Source organism: Salminus brasiliensis, chromosome 13 (genome assembly GCF_030463535.1).
Source record: "Salminus brasiliensis chromosome 13, fSalBra1.hap2, whole genome shotgun sequence".
Classification (NCBI taxonomy): Eukaryota; Metazoa; Chordata; class Actinopteri; order Characiformes; family Bryconidae; genus Salminus; species Salminus brasiliensis.
In genome coordinates this window covers 18,397,267-18,419,732 of record NC_132890.1, presented here as the reverse complement: position 1 = coordinate 18,419,732, position 22,466 = coordinate 18,397,267, and the positions used below count along the sequence as shown (strand labels likewise).

At 37.2% G+C, this 22,466-nt stretch overlaps 2 protein-coding genes across 6 annotated transcripts in view; one reads left to right on the top strand and one right to left on the bottom strand.

Annotated features, from left to right (window-relative positions):
• Nucleotides 1-860: 860 nt before the first annotated feature.
• On the top strand, nt 861-21,168 carry plin1 (perilipin 1). 3 transcript variants are annotated; one of them, XM_072695155.1, is made up of 7 exons: nt 861-948; nt 1,085-1,168; nt 1,904-2,099; nt 4,817-4,899; nt 5,440-5,608; nt 9,302-9,489; nt 17,517-21,168. In XM_072695155.1, the coding sequence occupies exons 2-7, from the start codon at nt 1,124-1,126 to the stop codon at nt 17,766-17,768; spliced, it is 933 nt and encodes a 310-aa protein (XP_072551256.1). In that variant the 5' UTR covers nt 861-948; nt 1,085-1,123; the 3' UTR covers nt 17,769-21,168. The 3 variants fall into 3 exon arrangements, with proteins under 3 accessions (XP_072551256.1, XP_072551257.1, XP_072551258.1); XM_072695156.1 differs by lacking the exon at nt 861-948 and having other exon boundaries at nt 976-1,168; XM_072695157.1 differs by lacking the exon at nt 861-948 and having other exon boundaries at nt 979-1,168; nt 1,936-2,099.
• The window catches only part of LOC140575032 (ras-related and estrogen-regulated growth inhibitor-like protein), a 41,755-nt gene continuing 40,278 nt past the window's right edge, over nt 20,990-22,466 (bottom strand). For 2 of the 3 annotated variants that reach the window (XM_072695160.1, XM_072695158.1), the window contains one exon: nt 20,990-22,315. In XM_072695160.1, the coding sequence (XP_072551261.1) occupies nt 21,887-22,315 (429 nt within the window). In that variant the 3' untranslated portion in view covers nt 20,990-21,886. The remainder of the gene's footprint in view (nt 22,316-22,466) is intronic. The other variant, XM_072695159.1, reaches the window with a different exon arrangement.

Sequence of the window (22,466 nt, the reverse complement as noted above, 5' to 3'; positions counted from 1 at the left end):
ATTTATGTTGGAGGCACTTCCAAACATGTTAACTGCCCAACTGATGCCTGTGATGCCCAAAGATTTTTTAAAGAATGCTGAAGACCTTAACCTCAAGACCTCAAGAACTCAATGACTGTTTTGTGCTGCTGACACCCTCGCATGGTGCAGTGTAAATGTGACCTGCATAGAATTAGTTGTATGAGACTGATCCCGGTTACCGGCCATTGTGCATCTCTAATTAATAGTCATTACTTGTGATAAACAGCATAAAACACTATAACGTACCCTGGATGAATAAAATGTCTTGCCTCCTTCTGACTGTTATTTCTACCTTTCATCTATTTCTACTTTTCTGTGTCTCCAACAGGAGAACAAGAGTTCTAATTGTGGACCTAATTGGTTTGTGGTTGTGGTTCTATACCCCATGACAGCATATAAAGAGGTGTTTTTTTACACGTCTTATTCACAACCATATATTTATTAAACAAACACATTGTTTTAAAAATACTCTATCGTGTAGGAAATGATACTCCAGGCCCACAACCAGAGATCACTAGAGTAGTCCATTACACTTTGTAAGTATGTATAGTAACACTACAACTAGCTGGCAGTTCATACAATTACTCTTGTGAAATTTATATATTGGCAAATTTAGTATACAGAGGCTGAATGGAATATGGGCATAGAAACAAAAATGCTGCCAGCTGGGTATTTGTACATGTGCAACAGTGCTGTTGTGCAGTGCTGTTGTTGTAAGCTAAAAAAAAAAAGAAAAAAAAAGTTTCTTAAATGACCTGTATACACAATGTGGGTAAAATGTGGCATTTTGAAATCATGTCTGTCTCAACAGTGATAATAAAACACAGATGCAAGTGGGAGTGGCAATAAAGGTTCAGTCAGTTTTTTTGGACATGCCTTTTTTACACACGACTGGCTCTAAAAATTGAAAATAGACTAACCCTTTTGGTAATTTTTTAAAAACACATTTCAACATTATTAAAATGTTGGCTTTCATTGTGTTTCAGTGTGAAGCATACACTATTTAAAGTGTGTTTGTCATTTGGACATGATGGCATGAAGCTAACTAAAGGTCTGTCTTTAGTTCTTCAGTTGCTGCATTACATTAAGAGGGTCTTTGGAAATGGCACCAGCTGAAAGAGAACAGGAAAAGTCCCAAACTAACCAGGTAACACATTTTACTATTATTTATTTTTTATGTTGGAAATGCCAAGTGATAACATAGTGGCATACATTGATACTTGTAGTCTGCTTCACTTTTTTCGCTAGACTGCTGAAGTAGCAGAGCCCTCAAGCATTGTTCCAGTGTTTGCATACAGATGTGAGACAGGAACATTGCTATGGGTTAACAGTGCTGATGGAGATTTCAGGAAATTATTACAATAGCATGAGCACACTATTAATTTCAATTGCATTATGCAGTATATCATGTACACCTTATAACCCATGCATTTGAATATGACAGAATGAACTAGTGAAACATAAAACTGATGAAAGAGACTATTTTTTTTTTATGTAAAAAAAGGTACAAAAATGCAAGAAATTCTGGGAAAACCACCCAGTCACTGTAATTCTTAGAGACTAGCTGAACCAAAAAGTCCCAGCATTTTTTCCAATCTGCATTGCATGAAACAGCTAATTGCCATAAAATCTAACCTGCTAACTTATTTGACAGAATACCTGACCTTTACATTTTACATGCTTCTATAAGCATAAAATTGTATAATTCTATAAAAGCACATAAGAAAATGTGTTGTGAATATTGCTATGTGGCTTTGGATGTACTAAAATTGTTTTGTATGTATTCTTGCTGTCTCTCTCTGTGTCTATCTTGATGTCTTACACTCCCTCTCAATCTCTGTCTCTCTCTCGCTGCCTGTCCTTTACTTCTTGCTCTGAACAGAATGTATTTGTAAGACTCCGCAATCTCCCCAGTGTCAGTCTCACATTCGAGGTCATCGAAGGATCATACACCAGTGCTAAGGCTGCTAACCCGCTCCTCTCCTCAGTGTGTCAAGTGTGTGAAGAAGGCGTGAGGAGTGCGGGGAGTCTGGCTGCCCGAAGCGTGCAGCCTGCTGTCCACATGCTGCAGCCTCAGCGTGAGTTTCCTACCATAGTGTCTGACATAGAAGAAACTCAGAGTGTTACACATAAAAAAATACAAATAATAATAAAATAAAAATAATAATAATAATATACAAGACACTACTATGGAACTATTCTGTAGATACATATTGAAATAATGTAAAGCCAGAGAGGTCAACTTACAAATTTTTACCATTATAAGGTGTGTTTGCTAAAACAAAAGTTTAGACTGTGGTGTGCATTCTGATCACTTTGAAACCTTGCTGATGCATTTTATTAGACTAAATTAAATAGTCACACCTTTCTGTGGCACTTGTGAAGGTATTTTGGACTAGTCTTGTAATGCTGGAGACAAGGAAGGTTGCACGTGTAGGAGCTTTTTTTCAGAGGATATATAACTTGAAAGTGAAAACTCATTCTAAACAAAACCAACATTACATAGCCAAAATAAAATGCAATATAAAGGCCGGCAGTAAAGGCACCACAAAGTACACACAAAAAAACAAGTGTCTTTATACTTGCAAAGAGCAGACAGCCCATGACTCTCTTCACTGACAGATGAAGGTGCTTTGCAGTGACATGGATTATCCAAACACAAAGAGCACAAGGCTAACTGAGGAATCAGGAGGGAAAGCCCTCATGCCAAGTCAACAGAACAAATACACAGACTCAGAGTTCTGTATAGTGGTGGTGATAGGAACTAAGGTTGCCAGGTACACAAATAGTTTTGAAACTATTTTGCCTTACAACATGTACCTCTCCATTGTAAATGTATTTTACAAAATGTTTTGTAAGGCAACCTGGCTTGGGCATTGTGAACTATTCTGACTCAAAGTTTCTCTAAAACACCACATTTCACACTAAACTGAGCTGAATGACATTGTTTACATTATAACCAAGTAATTACGCAGAAAAAGGTCTTCACTTCACGGATTCCTCAATTCATATTTTCAGTACCACACATTTTTCATGAGATATTTTTGCAGTGTTAGAGCTAAAGTGCTAGGACTCCGGCAAAGGACAGAATGTCTACAGCCTTTTGAGCCATCCCATCTGACCGGATCATAAGTTTAATATTTCACATTTTAGCACTGACGTTCCATTGGGAAGAGGAGGGACAGCAGCACTGTCTAGACACAATATGAGTCATGGCTTCAGCCTGACCTCTGTACTAGAAGAGAGTTGCACTTTGAAGTCTTGGTAGCCAACTGCACTGTTCTAGTAGTGTGCCTTCTTTTTTCATTGTGCAGATTTATCCTAATAATGGTTTTCTTAACAGTATGATTTCAAATGTACACTATATTGCCAAAAGTATTCACTCACCTGCCTTTCACACACTTGAGTGACATCCCATTCTTAATGCAAAGGGTTTAATTTGATGTCTGGCCACCTATTGCAGCTATAACAGCTTTACCTCTTCTGGGAAGGTTTTCAATAAGGTTTAGGAGTGTGTTTATGGGAATTTTTGACCATTCTTCTAGAAGCGCATTTATGACATCAGACACTGACATTGGACAAGAAGGCCTGGCTTGCAGCCTTTCTCTAATTTATCCCAAAGGGGTGAGGTCAGGACTCTGTGCAGGCCAGTCAAGTTCTTCTACACCAAACTCACTTATCCATGTCTTAATGTACCTTGCTTTATATAATAATACCACAACAGTTGACTGTGGAATATTTAGTATTGAGGAAGTGAGTCTATACATGAGGTAGCAAGGAATATAGTTCAACTGTTCTACTTTACAGGAGTGCTAGTGGGTTATGGTTAACTTTTTAAAGTAAATACAATTTTGCCAGTAATGAGTTTTTACTAGAGTTGATGTGCTCTGGAACAGGGAGGGAGTGGAAACTTGTTGGACGAGACATCTGATGTTGAAATTTGGAGAACTCTTGAACATTGAGCAACAATAAATGGGTGTGTGTGTGTTTTACCCTGCAATAAACTGCCGCTCTGTCCACAGTGTATTCCTGTCTTGCGTCCAGTATTTCTGGGGAGACTCTGAGCACACTGCAAATGAAAAAATGAAAACAATAACAGTAGTTTTGGTATCCGCAGCTGTAATAGTAGTTATATTAGTAATAAAATAATGCTAATAGTAATCATTAAAAAATGCTTTAAAAGTTTGGTTTTTTTAATCTGGTATTGCCATAGAATTATCTTGCTCATACCATACTAACATATGTCTGACTAAGGTCTGACATTCCCTTTAGGTGCCTTTATTTAATATTGATTCAATGTGCATGAGAGAATTAGCTTCCCAGTCAATCTAATGGGTTCTAACATTGCCTCAGTCTCCTGCTTTGTGAATCAAGACACTGATTCACATGATACTGCTCCCAAGACACTGCAACACTGACCTCTTGTAGACTTAGATGATAGATTGAGAAATAAAGTTAAATCTTTGAATAGATTGCTGTCCCACTCAAAAATTACATAAAATATCTGCAGTATTGCCTCCACTCTTGCTAGTGAACATTTTATACTCAGTGATGTAACTCCAATGAAGGGTATCTGGTGTAAACTGGACCGACACTATGATTAACAGTTAAATTAGCTTGAGTTAACTTTAAACTAAGAATAAAGAAACTGAATCTGAATATTATAGAGAGTAAGAATATGGTTTTCATTGTAAATTACTTTAAAATGCCTCTCTGTTCTTATCTCCGATGTTTGTACCAATGTACCAAAGACCCCTTCATCTAATTCTACATTTGAACATTTATTTATGATTAGTTGTAGCTGCCAACTTACTGGCTTGCCAAGGACTGGACCGACTAGAAGAGAAAATGCCGGCTTTGGATTACCCCCCTGCAAAGGTAATGCATGCGTTTACAACAGCTAAATAATACTGAATTGATGTAGCTTAGTAGCTGTGACCTAAAGGTCAGCGGGCATGAGACCGGAAGGTCACTATTTTGGTCTTCAAGACCACCAACCGTGACTGAGGTGTCCTTTAGCAAAGCACTTGCTTCTTCTTGGGCGCTGAGATGGCTACCCACTGAATCGGGTGTTTGTTCTTACTTCCCTAAACACTAGCCTGTGAGTGCTAAGAGTGTATGTTCTTGAATGACCACTGCAGGATGTACAGGTTCAAAGCAATGCACATATATTATTTTTGATGGTTATGTTTAAGATTTTCACTGTCGTTAAGATAAATAAGAATGGCAATGAATTTGTATGAGTGCTTATGGAATATTGATTTAGGTTAATAGTATATTATGCAATTATAATTTCTAACCATGAGTTGCAATATTAGGGTTCTGATAAATAAATTACAGGGCCTGATATTATTGGACCCCAAAGCAGTTACCTTCATTTCACTGCCAATAATTACATGATTGCTTTCTCCTCATCAGTTGGCAGCAGGAATTGCAGGCCTGGCGTCTTCTGCAATGCGGAGTCCAGCTGTGCAGTATATACTGAGCAGTAAGATTTCACAACTGGCAGAGGAAGGAGCTGACACTGCACTGACTCTCAGCGAGCGTCTAGTCAACTACATACTCCCAAAATCATCTGAAGAGAAAGGTAATCAGCATGACGTCTTAACATTTCGAAGATATAAACCCTAGAATCATTGAAATAAAAAATGGAAACCGAACGCGTTTTGGCTCATTTACCTTGGCCACTAGGTGGAGCTATTGTATTCTCAGAGCTTGGAAAGGCCTTGGATGCAACGTAAATACTCTCAGAACGTATGACTATCAGATCTAAAAGCAGCTTTAAGTTGATATAATTTCCAGAAAGTTGTCTGCAGTTTGTATTGCTTGTTATTCCTTATCAGATTTGATTATATTATTTATTAGAATGTAAATGTGGGGCTTAGTTGGGACATTTCACTCGAGTTCTCGAGTCTCAGCCACGGACATCTTCATACTAGGCTACATACGTCTGCTATGTCCTTGCTGGAGTGTGACGTGAATTATCTGGATAGGGTTTTTTTTTGTTTTGTTTTGTTTTTTAAACGCTGACATGCCGGAATGAAAACAAACGGAAACGACATAGGAATAACAAGGCTATTTTAACTGCGTGAAAATGTAAGGAGCAGTAGTAAAAAGTTTGCTGAAAAATAATTACTCCAGTATAGATAACCAAAATAAAGTATTTGCACTTCATTATTTGATACCTCTGTTTAATAGTTAGCCGTTTTATTCAAGTAATTCTTTTTGTTAATAAGTTACATAAAATGATCTCATCCAAAATTCTCAACTGTTTTTCTCTTTGGCAGTTCTGTTTCCACAATCCTTTGAGCAGGAATGCCAACTGTCTTATGACAAACAATTTACCATATCCCAATATAAAATCTTGCTAATTTCACTATAAAGTGTGTAGCTATGTGATTTTTAAAATAATGGCATGTAGCAGCATGGCACCACTGTAAAAGTGATTAAGATATTACTTTAAAGTATCTCAGGAACACTGAGATAAATAACTCATCACACAGATTTATAAAGGAAAAGGATAAAGGAGACGGTCATTCGCATCATATGCGGTAGCTACATGTAGTGGAACGAAATTGTGATCTCAAGGTCCCAGTTACACCCAAAGAGCAAGTATTGAATAAATAAAATATAAATATAATTTTATAAATAAATATAAACAATATAACAAGGGTAGACATAAATAGCAAAAGTCTATTATCAGTCTATTTATGCTTTAGCAGGAACTTGTTTGTTGAGTTCCTCTCTAGAGTCCATATAACAAGTGAGTTTAAAGAGTGCATGCTTGAAGTGTAAAAAATAACTATTCGGAATCTTGCTTTAAAAAAAAAATTTAATATGGACTGATTGCAGATACTCCATTATGTCCTTAGCCGGTCTGTAAAGTATTTGACATTCATTACTGGTCAGTTATGCCAGATTGTAATAGTATTAAATTAATCCAGTTTGGCCTCACCACTAGAGAAACCTTTTTTAGTGAATCTTTTTACTTCAGCAACTTTAGGGACAGAAATATTAGGAAATATGTGCATACAGGCCTTACTTGATATTGATAAAATGTGCAGTTCAAATCCATTTCCACATCACGTGAATCACCTCGTCTTACCTTAGCTCGAGTTTGTGGGCATCATTGGGATTTAACAATTCCATCAGCAAAGCGAATCTGTTCAGCCAGTGTTTTTTCTCTAGCCATCTAAATGAATCTAGAGGCTTTTATTGCTGCTTGGCCAGTTCAAGAGGCACTGAATATAGTCTGGTTAGCACAGGGCAAGCCCCCCCCCCCTCCACCCTCAAAGCCCTTGAGCCTCATGATCATTAAGTGTTATTACACTGGGGCACATGTGCTTGCTACTTACACAGTGTGGCAGTGAGATGGTGCCATCATCTTTAGAAACGTTTGCTGGTGTCCACATTATACAAGCTACAAGAATGATCTTATGAGATCATTTTAGCTTACTTTTCAATCTTGCCATTTGCGTAGTTCTCATCTTAGATTGTTATTCTACCAGTGTCCTTTCCTGTACTGCCCTGTAGTTTTAGTGCAGTTTACAGTGTATAGATGTACATATGGCATAATGTCTTGCACATGACACCTGACCAATTTAGGCCAGTTCACTTGTACATAGCTTAGCAATATTAAATAGAAATGGGACAGGCGTCCAGACCGGTCTCTTATTGAATTATATGTGGTGTTATTTACGATGGAACATTTTAAAATATTGCCCAAAATATACTGCACATCTGGCAGCAGCAAGTGTATATGTACGTATTTTTATTTATTTTTTATCAACACCCATAAATATACCAAATTAAAGGTAAAAAAGGAAACATTTCATGATAACCATATGATGCCTATGTGACTACATTTCAGTGGAGAACTATTGTTATCATACCATATTATCTCATTATTCGTATGTCCATATGGGATGGATATCCATGACTCCATGACGCTTGCTGACCCACCACAGTTATCCATCGTCAAACAGATGAGTGGCTTTTAGAATATTGATGTATAAAACAAAGGACTCCCTTTCTCTTGTCTGTCTTCCCAGGTTTTAGAGGAGCATTCCACTCAAAACCATTTAATTTGTGATTCCTAACCATGGAGACAGTTCAAAATGAATTGCTGAAATTTATGTATCCAAAAGAGAAAGGGTGAAAGCATCAATCGCAAAAAAGGATCTAGATATTCATTGTAGTTTGAGACAGAACAAATAAATTAGCTTCCAGTTCAATTCATACACACTTACCTATTCATTTTCTCAGCTAATGCTAATTTCCCCCAATAAGCCTGGATCATAGATCACATTTAACAGTTTAGATTTATTAGTTTACATTTTTAAAGTAGCAGCAGTCAACCTAGGATTACACTTACATACTCTCATTTACTCCATTTTGTTTTCCTTTCTTGTCCAGCAAAGGGCTGAAACTCACTTTTGGCTGCCCTTAAATAGTGCCTGAGCAGATCGAGGCATGCTCAGTAGGCCCATTTCAGATACCATGTAAGGGGGGTGGTGAAGTTTCTAATGTTTTAATTATTACTTTCTTTTCTTTTGACTATGTTTGTTTTATTGGGTTATTACCTATTTTCTGGCCAATAATTAGTTTGTATTTTTTTTGTTTTAGCATTCTGTGTTTATTTAATGTATTGTGATTTAAGTCATTAATGTATTACCCTGCAGAGGAAAATACTTGGTTTTGGCTGTGTTGAGTAGACCAGTGTTAGCTTATTTAAGGGCTCATTTTAAGGTTTGTAAGGGGATGGTTGGCTATAGGTTAAGACAATGGTTTGTGCTGAAGACAAATGTTGCTCTTTCATTCTTCTGCAGTAAATGTAATGTAATGTTGTTTGTTTGTTTTTTGCCACCTATCACTTAATAAAAACACTTGCACTGAAAGTGCTACTGCAGTTTGCCATCACTCATTTAGTACAACCTACTACTACTACTTTTGGGGCACAACTACCCTCACCTGTAAGCAAGGTGTGACATAGTTTTAAAAAGTCCCCATTAGTCCCCATTACGTTTTCTTAAGTGTATGTTTTTCGTCAGTTCTCTGTTCAAAAAAAGAAATGAGCCTGCAGCACACATCAGCTCACAATTACATCCATAACATTTATCATTAGCCTGTTTTCCAGTCCATGTCCAGTATGTTAAAGTATATTACAGTGAATGCTCACAAGCCTAGCTACTGGGAGAACTTTGGGCTTGATTCTTATAAACTAAGTTTAATTTAATATTATCTTATGGAATGCTTGTTAAAGAGCACATTTGTCTTTCAGAGGAGGAGGTGTCGGAGACTCCGATATCTAGTGTGGGTGCAGCTGGCCCAAAGCCTGGTTTTGCAAGACTTGGAGTGCTGGCCGGCACCGCCTGGAGACGTGCTTATGTGCATACAGCCGCACTGCTCCAGCAAACCAAGAGGCAAGGTCAGCAGCTGGCCACACACATCCCCAGTGTGACTCCTCTGGTAAGCTTCAGTTAGAACTTGTTCACAGTTTAGCTTTGTAAACTCAACATTAAGCTTTAGTGTTTTGGTTTATAGCATCTCAAAAATAAATAGTAAAACATTATAAAAGTTCATTTTTGTTCATTATTCTTTCAGACTCGCAATGTTAAGTTGTTTAATAAAGTGGACAGAAAGACCTGTAAAGCAAAAGTGGAAAATTCTTATAAAGCAAGTGATGTTTATCTGATGGGGACAGTGCTGGTGGTCTACTTGGTTGTGCAAAATTGTTAGGAGTCCCTTTCTTTGTTGCTATTGACACTTGTTTTGAGCTTCTGATTTGGCACCTGATTGGCAGTACCTATGAACATGGGCCCTGCTACAGTGGTCAGAAGGTGTCTGTTCCAAGAATCGGCATGCCATGTTTGACTCATCCCAAAATGCATGTTCCTTACAAATGTGCCTCCATTTAAAAGGAAAATTAACAGGCTTTCCAACGATATAAGATCTATTGCCAAGAAGCATTGTTACAACAAAGAAATAATCTTTCAAACACAAATGTCCCTACTTACTTACTGACTTACTTGTGCTAAGTTTATTTCTGCATCATTTGTTGGTATGTAGCCAGCTTGTCAGAGGAAAGGAAAGAACATTTAAAAATGTTGCGTAAGACAATTTAAATGAGAATGGGCACAGTAGCTGCCTAATGGTAGTGATGCATTCTGGTACAGAGCCTGCGTGCCCAGCAGTTTGATGTCAAATGTCTTAATGGAAATGATTCATATCTTAGCTCTTGAAAGACTTCACAACAGGTACCACATTTATAATCAGACTGAATGATGGGTCTGTCAGAGACACTGACCATGACACTGCTCATTGCAAGTGTAGCGAATATGTGCATTTGTGCCAGCTGTGTATCTATCCAGGTCACAGGGTTTAATAAAACATTTATCATTATCTGTGGAAATTATTTGTGGAAATAAATTGTTAAAATTGTTTTTGAATATGTCAATGGGTCAGCAGGGAAGTTTGAATGACTGAAAACGAGGAAGGTAAGGACATGCTTTCATAATACAATAGAATACATAGAGCACAATTGTACAGTTAATATTTTCTACACAAGCACAATGAATACACCAAAAAATGTTGAAACACACCAAAAAAAAATGTTGAAAGAAAATATTTGATTAAACATAATTCCAAATCTAATTGAAGTGGCAAATGGTGAAATCTAGCAAAGTGCTTTATTAATAGTCAAGTAACCAATTATTTTATAATATATTTAAGTTAACTTTTGTTTTGTTTTGTTTTACTCCAACGTGTAAAAATAGACTTTACTGAACATGCTAAACAGAGCCTTGCTAAACAGAAAATGTAAAAGAAAATGCAGGTTGAATTGAAAAAAAAGATATTAATACTATGTAACAGATATGTGATGTACACATGTTATTTTTGTATATTGCAGTTTTACACAGAACGCTTCAGTAAGGCCCAACTGAAAATTATAAAGAACCTGTTAGCCTGTTACTTTTACTTTATATAAACATTTAATTTAGAAACATATAAGCATTGAGATTGAGATCCTGCTGGTATGGATTTCTTATTTCCATGGGGTTCCTATTGGGTGCTAAATGTGGAGATTGATGCATGTTGGTTTATGATAACCTGCCAATACCCTGTGGAAAAGTGCACTGCCTGAATACCTATTTCTTCATTAATCATTACCAATCATTACTAATAATTTTTCATCTTATTTAGATCTAAGCAAACATTTGGTCAGGCAGCAGAGACAAACATTTTTTTCCAGTTTGTGTTCCCCTGCTACTGTAAGATGCATTTGAAAATTCCTCAGCTCAACCCAGGAGTTCAATTTAGAGATTTTATTAAAGACATTCTTAGCATTCATCACACGTCCCCTCTGACTACACCTTCAGAATGATAATGTGGAAAGAAATGGTTTAGACTAGGACATTTTAAATGTTGCTATACAACATATTCGTCTGACAGTTCTGGCCAGATTTCAGATTTTTAAGGATGTGGACTAATATGGAGCCTGCTATACAGGATATAGTGTGCCATTCTTGACCCCCAAATTAGCTTACTACCTGGAGTGGAGGAGGGACAGGGAAGTTTTTTTTACATACTGTACTGTAACCAGAAAATAGTTTTAAAAAATAATTATTATGGATAATTGTTCAGAGCACGTAGTCTAAAAAAGGGAAAATTTAATCTGTTCCAATTTCAAAACCTCATCATAAATAAAAGTCACTTCTGGTATTCTATTCAGATCCTTCAATATCCTTAAAAACTTTATTACAAGGACTTAACAGTATATCATTCATACCTATTACAATCATACTAATATTTAATATTATTATTTAATATTATATACTAAAAAAAGAAAAGGGCCCAAAGCAACTGTTTGGTGTGTGGCCAATGGCTGCATGGTTAGTAATTAGCAAGTAACACTGTTAAGAGTTTCAGTTCTTGTTTAGGGGATTTTTGCCCTTGGTTGCTTGCAAAAGAATTGAAGTTCTGTATAATGCTTGAACCATCTAACATTCAGTTCTCTCTGAGGCCTGAATGCTCCCTATGAGGAACATGGCAAAATTGCACAAACCATGAATAGTACACAAATCTTGCTTAAAATGTTGACCCAGGAATTTTTATATATAACAGTATGAATTTGCAGCCACTTTTGCTCTCGCTGGCAGTTGCAAATCTGAAGACTTCTCCATGGAATTTGCATCATTGTTGAATTGTTGATAGTAATTCTTTCTGTTCTGCCCATTCATATAGCTATTAACAGAATTAATCCATTTTTAAAACAATCCTTAGAAGCAAATAAGACAATTGTGATTAATCTGCAATTAAAATGTGATGTATTATTCATTATTCAAGGTATATGCAATTAATCATGGTTAGTTATAAGGGTAGTTATTGAAATCATTTTTAACTAAATCTTTCTGGCTCACCAATAGGCTGCCAAAATGTGCTTGGTTGCTTTTAGAATTTAACTACTGTAAATTCTTATATTGTATGCAATGAAACTCTACTGTTTCACAGAGATGGAGATCCAGTCATGCTCTCAGACTTAGGAGAGCAACTCAAAAAAGCCTGTTTGTTAGTGATGGCTAGAGCGGAAAGTGCTTGGCACCATTGTGCTCCAGGACACTCTGGCCACAGCTAGGCAGAAAGTGCTGAACAGAATTTCTAATTGTGGTGGGCTGGTGAGTCAGGCATCCCTCAGCCTAATTCAGTTTGCACGTGCATTGATGTCTGGAGGTTCAGATCATGTGGAGTCTTCACGTGTGGGAGCCCCACCCTTTACACACCCAACATAAACACTCACACACACACACACACACACACACACACACAAATGCTCACACTCACATGCTAACCTAATCACCCATTACCTTGGTAATTACATACCAGCTGTGCCCAGGATGTAGCAAGGTGGATATGGCTTTGTTTGTTTGTATTTTCTGTGCTTTGGGCTCCAGTGGTAATAAAGGAAGAACGGTCCCTAGCTAAAGAGAGAAGTATGGATCTAAAATAAGTCTGCTGAGTACAGGATGTTGTTTTAGACCTTGATAAAATAACCCAAAATAGAATGTAACATAAATGTACAAAAGCTCCCAGTTACTTATGTATTGCTTATAAGAACATAGCATGGTCTCTTTCTGATTGACTTTTGTATTAATACACTATAAATATTGCAATAAGTGTTTATACACCTTCAGGGAATATGTTTTCCCAGGGAACACCAAGCTTTATTTCAACACTTGAAACCTGTGTACTCAAAGAACGAGAGTTTTATGACTTGTTCCATGTCTCTGCCGTCCTGTGGACTTCCTGTGTTGTCTAAAAAGTGACAGACCTTTTACTATAACTCAGTAAGGATCTTTATTTAACTGCTGAATAGTCTTGTAGCTTTCTGCATGGAGGCTTCATATTTGTCTTCTTTGTATGCAAAGGAGAAATCCACAATTCAACATTTCTGCATAATTCATTAATGATTGAGTTGTTAACAACTTCATGACTGTTATAGCATGTATAGTTATGGCTTTTTTTCTTGCTTGGTGCTGGGGCATAGCTGGTAGCTGCCAGATTCCTTATGAGTTTAGGAAAAATCCCATTCAACTCGATGTACAGTCAGGCCGGTATGGGGTAAGTTATGATGTAGACACATCTCCAATCAGTAGAAAACATTCTAGAGTCACTTCCATAGTAGAATGTGGAAAAAAAAACATTTTAAAGTCAGTTGGGCGGAAGGTCCAGGAAGCCTTGTAGCTGCAATCACAATATTATTAGATGCAATTCAGTACATTATTTTTACATCAGTGCTGCAGAGTGGTTGGCCCATGGCTTGACCTTGCAGAGCTCAGAGCTACCGGCAGATTTCATACCAGTGTGCCAAAACCGGTAACACTGATGCTGAAAGTTGAATTTCCCCACCGATGTGAATGGATCTTAGCCAGTGCAAACAATTGACTCCATTACTATATTGGGGGTATGGTCTGGTTAGATTTCATGTCTAAAAAAACACCTTTACCCACCCAAAAAAATGTTGCTAACAAGGAATGAGTTTTTCCCACAATTGGTGTTATGAAAATACAGTCAGGCTCATAATACAGCCTCATTATCATGCTAAACCTAGACCTTTGGCATCAGATGGAAAGTAAATGCCTGAATATACACAGGGTCAAGCTACAAAATCTGGGTTAATAGATGCTGATGTTTTTTTTGTGTTACAAGCTGACAATGTGAATTTTAGTCCACTACTTAAAAAAAATGATAATGAATTTAACACTGCTCACATCCAGTGGCTCAGGGACAACAGTTTAAGAGTATGATAAAGATTTATACAAAAAAAGGCTGACCAATGCCAGGATGTAACACAGGGCAGTTGTTGTTTCATCAACTAAGTGGATAGAACAGGCGAAGCAAGGCCATATGCAGGGGAGTTCAAGGGTGGCATGGGGTAAAGTGGATGGTTGGGATTTTTGAGCTGTTTTTTTTTTTAGCAAAAAAGGTCCACTCAGGGCACAAATGTTTTACAGTTCACAAATTCCTGACCACCTGCAGAGCATGACAAAGCTTTTATAGCAGTGAAAGCCATTTTGACACTTACCCAGAGCGCCCTAATAGAGGCTCTAGTGAACAATTAATTATGCGCTTTCTTGGAAATCTTGGATGTCAGCTTTTGTTGTAAACTTGAATGAAGGACGCCGTGAACAGATTCACACCCACACAGCATATGTATGAGTAACTTGCTAGCTGTGTTAATAGTATATAACCCAGTATTTCCTTTTGGCACTTCAATCCTCAAGCAATGGCTGTTTTCAAGGGGACCAAACAAAAGCTCTGTCAGTTGGGTAGAGTAATTTGTCACCAGAAAAGGACATGTTTTTTGGACAAGCTGAGTGATTATCTCTAAAGTTTTTTTAAAGTTACATACTGCAGTTAGCAGCGTGTCAAGTGATGAAAGCAATGTTTTTTTCCCTATTGCTGGTCAGTGGAGTATCACAATTATTTTAAAATGGTTATTTTAAGGTAAAAATGTTACTTAGTGACAATCCATTGTGTTGTAAACAAAGTGGACACATTTATTTCATGATTTGGTTTGTTTTACTTTACCATTCAAAACAAGAGAAAGTGAGCTCTTGAGTTCACTAGACATACTGAGAATCAACCCTTCATTACTTATTAGCCTCTGTGTTTGAGACATTTGTAATGATTTGAAAAGCAATATCCATACCTATTCAAATCTTACTGCAGGTTTCATAACATGTTGAATTCATAGCCCAGGTGCAATGTCAAGTCCTTTGCTTTTTAAATATAATATAGAATGGCTATGTATATTATCTGATGAATTGCATTCAGTTGTGGATACAAGAGATGTCAGAGATCATTCATGGTGAACCTATCAATGAATGTGGCTTACTACTTGCCATATTTGTCTTAAATTCCCTGAAGAAACAGCGGGTGAGGCTCACTGGAAGAGGCCCATCCTCAGGACAAGCCCTGCTGCTTTCTTCTTGGAAAACATTGCCTGATATTGTGATTAATCTTACACCCTACTGCCATATACATAATGCACAGCAGCAGGTCATATCAAGCTCCGCAAAGGACAGCAGTTACATCATAGAATAATTATTAGTTGGGAGTTGCATATATATTTTATGGTTAATTGAATTTCTGCCACATAATTGAGATATACATATCCATTCTTAAAATCCTTAAAAGGAAAGGTTCAGTAGTCCATTGAAAAAATACAAGGCACACTTTGCATTATGTTTACTGTTTTTGATCTCAGCCTTGGACATACACAGTGCGATTAGTAAGGCTGGGTATCACCATTATCTATCTACAGTTCTTGGAATTTAAATAAAAACAAACAATAATGGACATGGATCAATTGGTAGAATTGGTAGACTTCAATTGAATTTGTTGGTTTAGCCAACACTGACTTAACCTTTAAGCACTGTCCACAAATCCACAAAAAGTCCACAAAAGGGCGGGCCATTCCAAAAGCTTAATGTTAACCTGCTTTATACATTCCACAAACAATTTGAATGTGTGTTTGGATACATGCATTTGTTTTTGGAAATCTGTAGAAGCGAGTTGAAATCATTGCCAATGTTCAAGAGATTATATGACCCGGCACTTAGTACTGAATTTAGATTTCATCATTTATACACACAAATATTCATATTTACAAACAAATAAGATGTTATGCTTCCTGGACTAGATCACCTTGACCATCGTTCAGCAGTGGTTTTTTAAAACAGACACGTTTTCTTTTGCCCACTTTGAAGCTTTGCAGAATTCTGACTTGTCACTTTCATACTGGCGTTTTATTGAGATAAAAGTCTTTTGACAAGACTCCGGACAGTGCATTGATCTTTAAGGGGTCAGGGATTGTGACAAAGAGTGGTCACATGCTGTAGACAGAGCCCTTCTTTGCTCATTAACCCCTGGCATGGGCCTGTTTGAAATCCCTTTAAATCACTAGACAAATCAGAAGACTCAGATAGGTCTGGCACAAGTATTACCCTTGCCTAGCTATGTACAACACTGAGAGCACCTAAAGTGTGAGGAGAGACAACGGTCTTTCAAATTCTGGCCCATGGAAGGTCAACCCAAGTTCATCACTACTTCAATAGACGGGTTGATTGTTAGCCACACATGCTGTATTGCTAAATGGGGTCTGGTCTCCAGTCTCCACTGTGGAATTTGTAGGGAGAAAGATTTCATATAACCAAACCACCCCCTTCATCTTAAAAGAGAGCTTCCAAATCACCATTCCGGAAATAATAGGTTTGCAGTGTTCTGGATAGCTGCTGGAACAGATCTGTCACTGAAAGGCCAGGAACATCTGGTGGGAATATTAATGGCCAGATCCATCAAATAAAACAGACAAAAACAGAGAGAATGTTCCACAGTAAAGTGTTTGTATCTAGTTGCCCTAGGCTTTTTTCATAAGATAAAATAGATAAGTAAATAGGTAATTAAAAAAGTACAAATTAAATTTGACTTTTATAAACTGTTAAAACATCAAAAAGTTAAAATACCTAGATAACATTGTTACTAATATTAGCTTAGTCCATTAGCCTTTTCTAATAAATGCCAGTATAACTTAAATATTTGATCCTGAATTTTTTACTTTTTGTACTACTAGGTAAGAATTAATCCAACGAAATATCCAAGTGAAAATCTTAAGAAACTAAACTTACTTCAAATCAATTTTAAATGTACTAGGCAACCAGTTCTCCATTGTTTTTAAAGTTAAAATTTACGGTGTAGTAGATTATTTACAGCAGGCAACAGTGCTGCTGAAGTTAACATTTTTCTTTGTTTAACACTCTGAATTGAGTTCATAGAGGACCTGCTAATTATGAATAATGAAATGGTTGTTTGTCTGTGGCTGGTGAGAATAAGAGTCTGCAGTTTATAACAGGAATGTATAAAATTATATCATTATTTGCTCCTATTTAAGGTCATGTAAATGTATTATTATGTGGATTTATTGTCTTTTAATACAGATTTCCAGCCAGTCTTCCAAGCCAAGGGAAGAGATAATTTACGATAAAGGAGAAGAGAAAGCAGAAGAGACAAAAAGACGATCAAATGGCTCTCCAGCAGTGGAGTCTAATGGAGCAGACCAGAGGAACAACCCTTCTCACAATTCCCAGAAGGGGTTGGTGAAGGATGGAGAACCCATGGAATCTGAGGAGCTTCAGCTTATCCATACAAAACAGGTCTTAGAAAAAAAGGTGTCTCCTTTGGAATGTTGAGAGGGAATCAGGGTTACAGTTCACCTCCTATGCTCATAATCTGTATAGGGGTTTCTGTCATACTATTGCTATAGGAATATTATAGGTATCCTATAAGTTATAGGTATTACAGAAAAAGACAAAGTTACCCTTTGAAATAAAAAAAATAATAAAATACCACCTGCATAAAAAACAATATATATATATATATATATATATATATATATATATAGTTTTGTTGCAATATTCAAGATTTGAGTCTGCACCTATGACTATTTTTTTTTCCATTTAATGTCAAGCAATGACAAAACATGACAAAAACTAAAAGCTTTTTTTTATATGCACCGCAATAACTTTTTTAGAAATAAGAAGAGATATTTTTTAAGTCATGATAAAATATCTCTTTTTCTACTAACAAACACAAAACCTATGCCAAAGTAACACATATGCTTGTTTTACTGAGCTGTGAAAAATACCATGCATCATCATGCAGTCATGAATATGATTTCTATTGATTTAAGATCTTCACTGCATACGCTAGCTTTGTAAGCCTGCTACGACAGCATTTGCTGAGCTTAATGTTTTATTTACATATTTACCTTTTTTAAGATTTTTAGAGTTTGTGCAGTCAAGTAATATGTTTTTGAACATGGTATACCTTGCTACACACATGGACAAAATTGTTCGTACCCCCTGGTTAATGAAAGAAAAACCCACAATGGTCACAGAAATAACTTAAATTTGACAAAAGTAATAATACATAAAAATTCTATGAAAATGAACAAATGAAAATCCGACATTGATTTTGAACCATGCTTAAACATAATTATTTTAAAAAGTAAACTCATTAAACAGGCCTGGACAAAAATGCACCCCTGAAAATAATGTGACCACAGGGACATGTTAAATCAACATTTTAGTCCACTAATTAGCATCATAGGTGTCTACAATCTTGTAATCAGTCAGTGGGCCTATATCTAGGGCTACAGGTAGTCACTGTGCTGTTTGGTGACGTAGTGTGTACCACACTCAACATGGACCAGAGGAAGCGAAGGAAAGAGTTGTCTCAGGAGATTAGAAAGATAATTATAGACAAGCATGTTCCTGTGACTACAGTTGCATATATTATTCAGAAATTTAAGATCCATGGGACTGTAGCCAACCTCCCTGGATGTGGCCGCAGGAGGAAAATTGATGACAATCACGGATAATACTAACCGTAAATAATGGTAACAAAAGAGCCCAGAAAAACTTCTAAAGAGATTAAAGGTGAACTTCAAGCTCAAGAAACATCAGTGTCAGATCGCACCATTCATCGTTGTTTGAGCCAAAGTTGACTTCATGGGGGACGACAAAGGAGGACACCATTGTTGAAAACAAATCATAAAAAGGACAGACTGGAATTTGCCAAACTACATGTTGATAAGACCCAAAGCTTCTGGGGGAATGCCCTATGGACAGATAAGACAAAAATGGAACTTTTTGGTACATCAGCTCTATCTTAACAGACAGCATATCAAGAATGAAGCATATCAAGAAAAGAACACTGTCCCTACTGTGAAACATGGAGGAGGCTCTGTTATGTTCTGGGTCTGCTTTGCTGCATCTGGCACAGGGTGTCTTGAATCTGTGCAGGGCACAATGAAATCTCAAGACTCAAGGGATTCTAGAGAGAAATGTGCTGCTCAGTGTCAGAAAGCTTGGTCTCAGTCTCAGGTCATGGGTCTTGCAACAGGATGATGACCCACAGCTAAAAACACCCAAGAATGGCTAAGAGGAAAACATTAGACTATTCTGAAGTGGCCTTCTATGAGCCCTGACCTAAATCCAATTGAGCATCTTTGGAAGGAGCTGAAACATGCCGTCTGGAAAAGGCACCCTTCAAACTCGAGACAACTGGAGCAGATTGCTCATGAGGAGTGGGCCAAAGTACCTGCTGAGAAGTGCAGAAGTCTCATTGACAGTTACAGGAATTATTTGATTTTAGTGATTGCCTCAAAAGGTTGTGCAACAAAAGTTAAGGTTACCATCATTTCTGTCCAGGCCTGTTTCATGGGTTTATTTTTTAAAAATAATTCTGTTGAAGCATGGTTGAAAAGCAATGTCTGACTTGCATATTGGACAGTATTGGAAATTGTCATTTTTATTTATTATTACTTTTGTCAGATTCAAGTTATTTCTGTGACCATTATGGGTTTTTCTTCCATTAACCAAGGGGACCAACAATTTTGTCCACATGTGTATATAAACACAAGAATCATCTCTGCTTAACTTAATGGTGGGGCAGTATTTGTGAGCAACTGAATTTTAGCTGAATGTTTTGATAATTAACTTAAATTTACATTACATTTGAGTTGAGGCGAACGGCAGATCCTGAGCTGGTCAGATCATATGATTCATATTTTGCAAGAAACCTATTAAAACCAGTGTTGAAATCCAGTACAAGTGCTGAGGATGTTGCCAGTCGGATTTTTGAAATTATTATTATTTTTTTTTTATTAATATGTCACTTAAACAGCATCTTCATTAACTGGATACCCCTCTCGAGAGTACATCACTCAGCCACGTACAGCAAATATCAGCACACAGCAGAGCTAGCAAAGACAGCCAATGACACGTTGAGCATTAAATGTGAATGGTTACAAAATGTAAAGTACATTTCATCTTGAGAAACAATGCACAGAAAAAAATTATGCATTACTTTGTTTGCCTGGAAAAGTAAACGTGGCATCCAGCCCCACCCTCAATTGGTGTCAGCAGTCGCCTGATTACCTGATCATACTGAAAGATGATGTTATTGGTCTCAAAATACTGATCCATCTGTGCATTAGATTTAATAATTCTGTAATAATTATATACATTGCTTTTTGGCCCATTTTGTTAGCCTTGCTTCTGCCATCCTAAATTAAAGAAGCACAGTTCAAAGATATCAAAGGTGGCTTGGCTGCATCTTGGGTAAGTGATAAATCATGTTATGATTATGCTTATCATAAAACAACAAAAGCATTCTTCATCAGCAGTGGAATTTGGCATTCTTCATAACAGTGGAATTTGGTAGAAACAAACTTTTTTTCTTACTAAAACATAATTTCCATCTATATTTTCAGTATCAACAATCAGAATGCACTAATAAAGATGGGTCTCACTAGTGGTCCATTTATCTTAGTACCTTTAAAGTGATGATTGCTTTCTGCTTTTTAAGGACAATACTTTTTGCTTTTATTATAACAATATTAGTTGAAAACAATACTTCAGTGTGTGTGTGTGTGTGTGTGTGTGTGTGTGTACATACATTAAATATGCTCAGACATCTTATGCTGTAGGATGAAACTCTTCACATTGCTTTTGTCACATTACTGCACTTATTATATTATATATTGTAGTGTGTTTAAACAACAGAAATAAACCCCTTGTATGTTTATACTTTGCAATATGTGGTCTGTACTCATATGACTCTGCTAATGTGCAGATTACCAAAGCACAGTTTTCCTCTTTTTCATTTAATACCTTCCTTTAAACACATCCATAGAATCACAAGAGTGTTGCTGAATGTAAACGCTGATGACTTGTGTTGCGGACAGAAAACAAAACCAGCAACAACAGCTCTGCCAAAGCACTATTATCCACATATATAAAACTAAACAGTTTTCTGTAAGGTGATCTAACTATGTGATCCTAAAATGAAAATGACTCCACTGTGACAGCTTTATATATGTCTTTATTTATGTGTTGGATGCAGTCTACTTGTGTTGTTAATAATCTAAATAACTTTGAATGTCAAAGTATTGTTACCTCTTTGTGGCATATCAGATATTTGCATCTATTTTCACTGGAATAACATGATGGTCAGTTATAAAACACTTCACCCTATAGGAACTTGTGAACTGGCTAGTTCTCTCAAACTTTCACATTGTCACCTATGTACCACATTGGATCCCTCAAAAGGATGCTGTCTTGGATTTCTGCAGCAGCTACCAACAACACCATGGCACGCACCTCTGCCCCTTCCTCATATCGTGGTTGCACAATTCTGAGCGAAGGTCCACAGGGCATCCCTTCCAGAGCCCTAACACTGGGGCCTGCCCTCATTTCTGGCGTCTAAAGGTCACCTCAGACCAAATTCAGGAGTGACTTCTGACTCACAACGAGTCGGTCCGCCTCCGGGCGAACACAGCAGACATGCTCTTGACAATGCCTTTGATGCCTGCTGGCTTTTTGATTGCCGTCCTGGACTCCCTGATGCGGTTAACCAAGCCATGGAACACCATGAGTACACTGTGATAGTTCTCTGCTGCCGAGACTTCATAGAACTGACAGTCTGCAGACAAAGCCAGTAGCCTGCCCTCCTCGCTGAGGACTGTGCGCCGGTGGTGCAGGTCCCTCTTGTTACCTACTATAACTATAGGCATCTTCTCTAAGACAGCATAGTCCTTAATCGCCTTTATGTTTTGGATTAGTTTGCTGATGGTGTTGAAACTAGATCGGTCACAGATGCTGTAGACCAGGATGAAACCATCAGCCCAGTGAAGTCTTTTTTCATACATGGTGGACTCAGGAGACAAATCCTGCTGAGAGACATGCAAGACACCTGTTTCATAAGTGATGCTCTTATTCATAAAATAGGGCTAGGGACTGATTCACACACTAACACAGCGTTTCAGAACACAATATTAGCCATTTCGTATTTAGTATCAGACGTTAAAGTGACACAGATAAAGC

What these genes read in the sequence shown, in the direction of transcription:
- plin1 (XM_072695155.1), top strand. Translation starts at nt 1,124, where the DNA reads ATGGCACCAGCTGAAAGAGAACAGGAAAAGTCCCAAACTAACCAG. An exon ending in TGGATTACCCCCCTGCAAAG is followed by an intron (nt 4,900 to 5,439) that starts GTAATGCATGCG and finishes TCTCCTCATCAG; the next exon opens with TTGGCAGCAGGAATTGCAGG. An exon ending in TCCCCAGTGTGACTCCTCTG is followed by an intron (nt 9,490 to 17,516) that starts GTAAGCTTCAGT and finishes CTTTTAATACAG; the next exon opens with ATTTCCAGCCAGTCTTCCAA.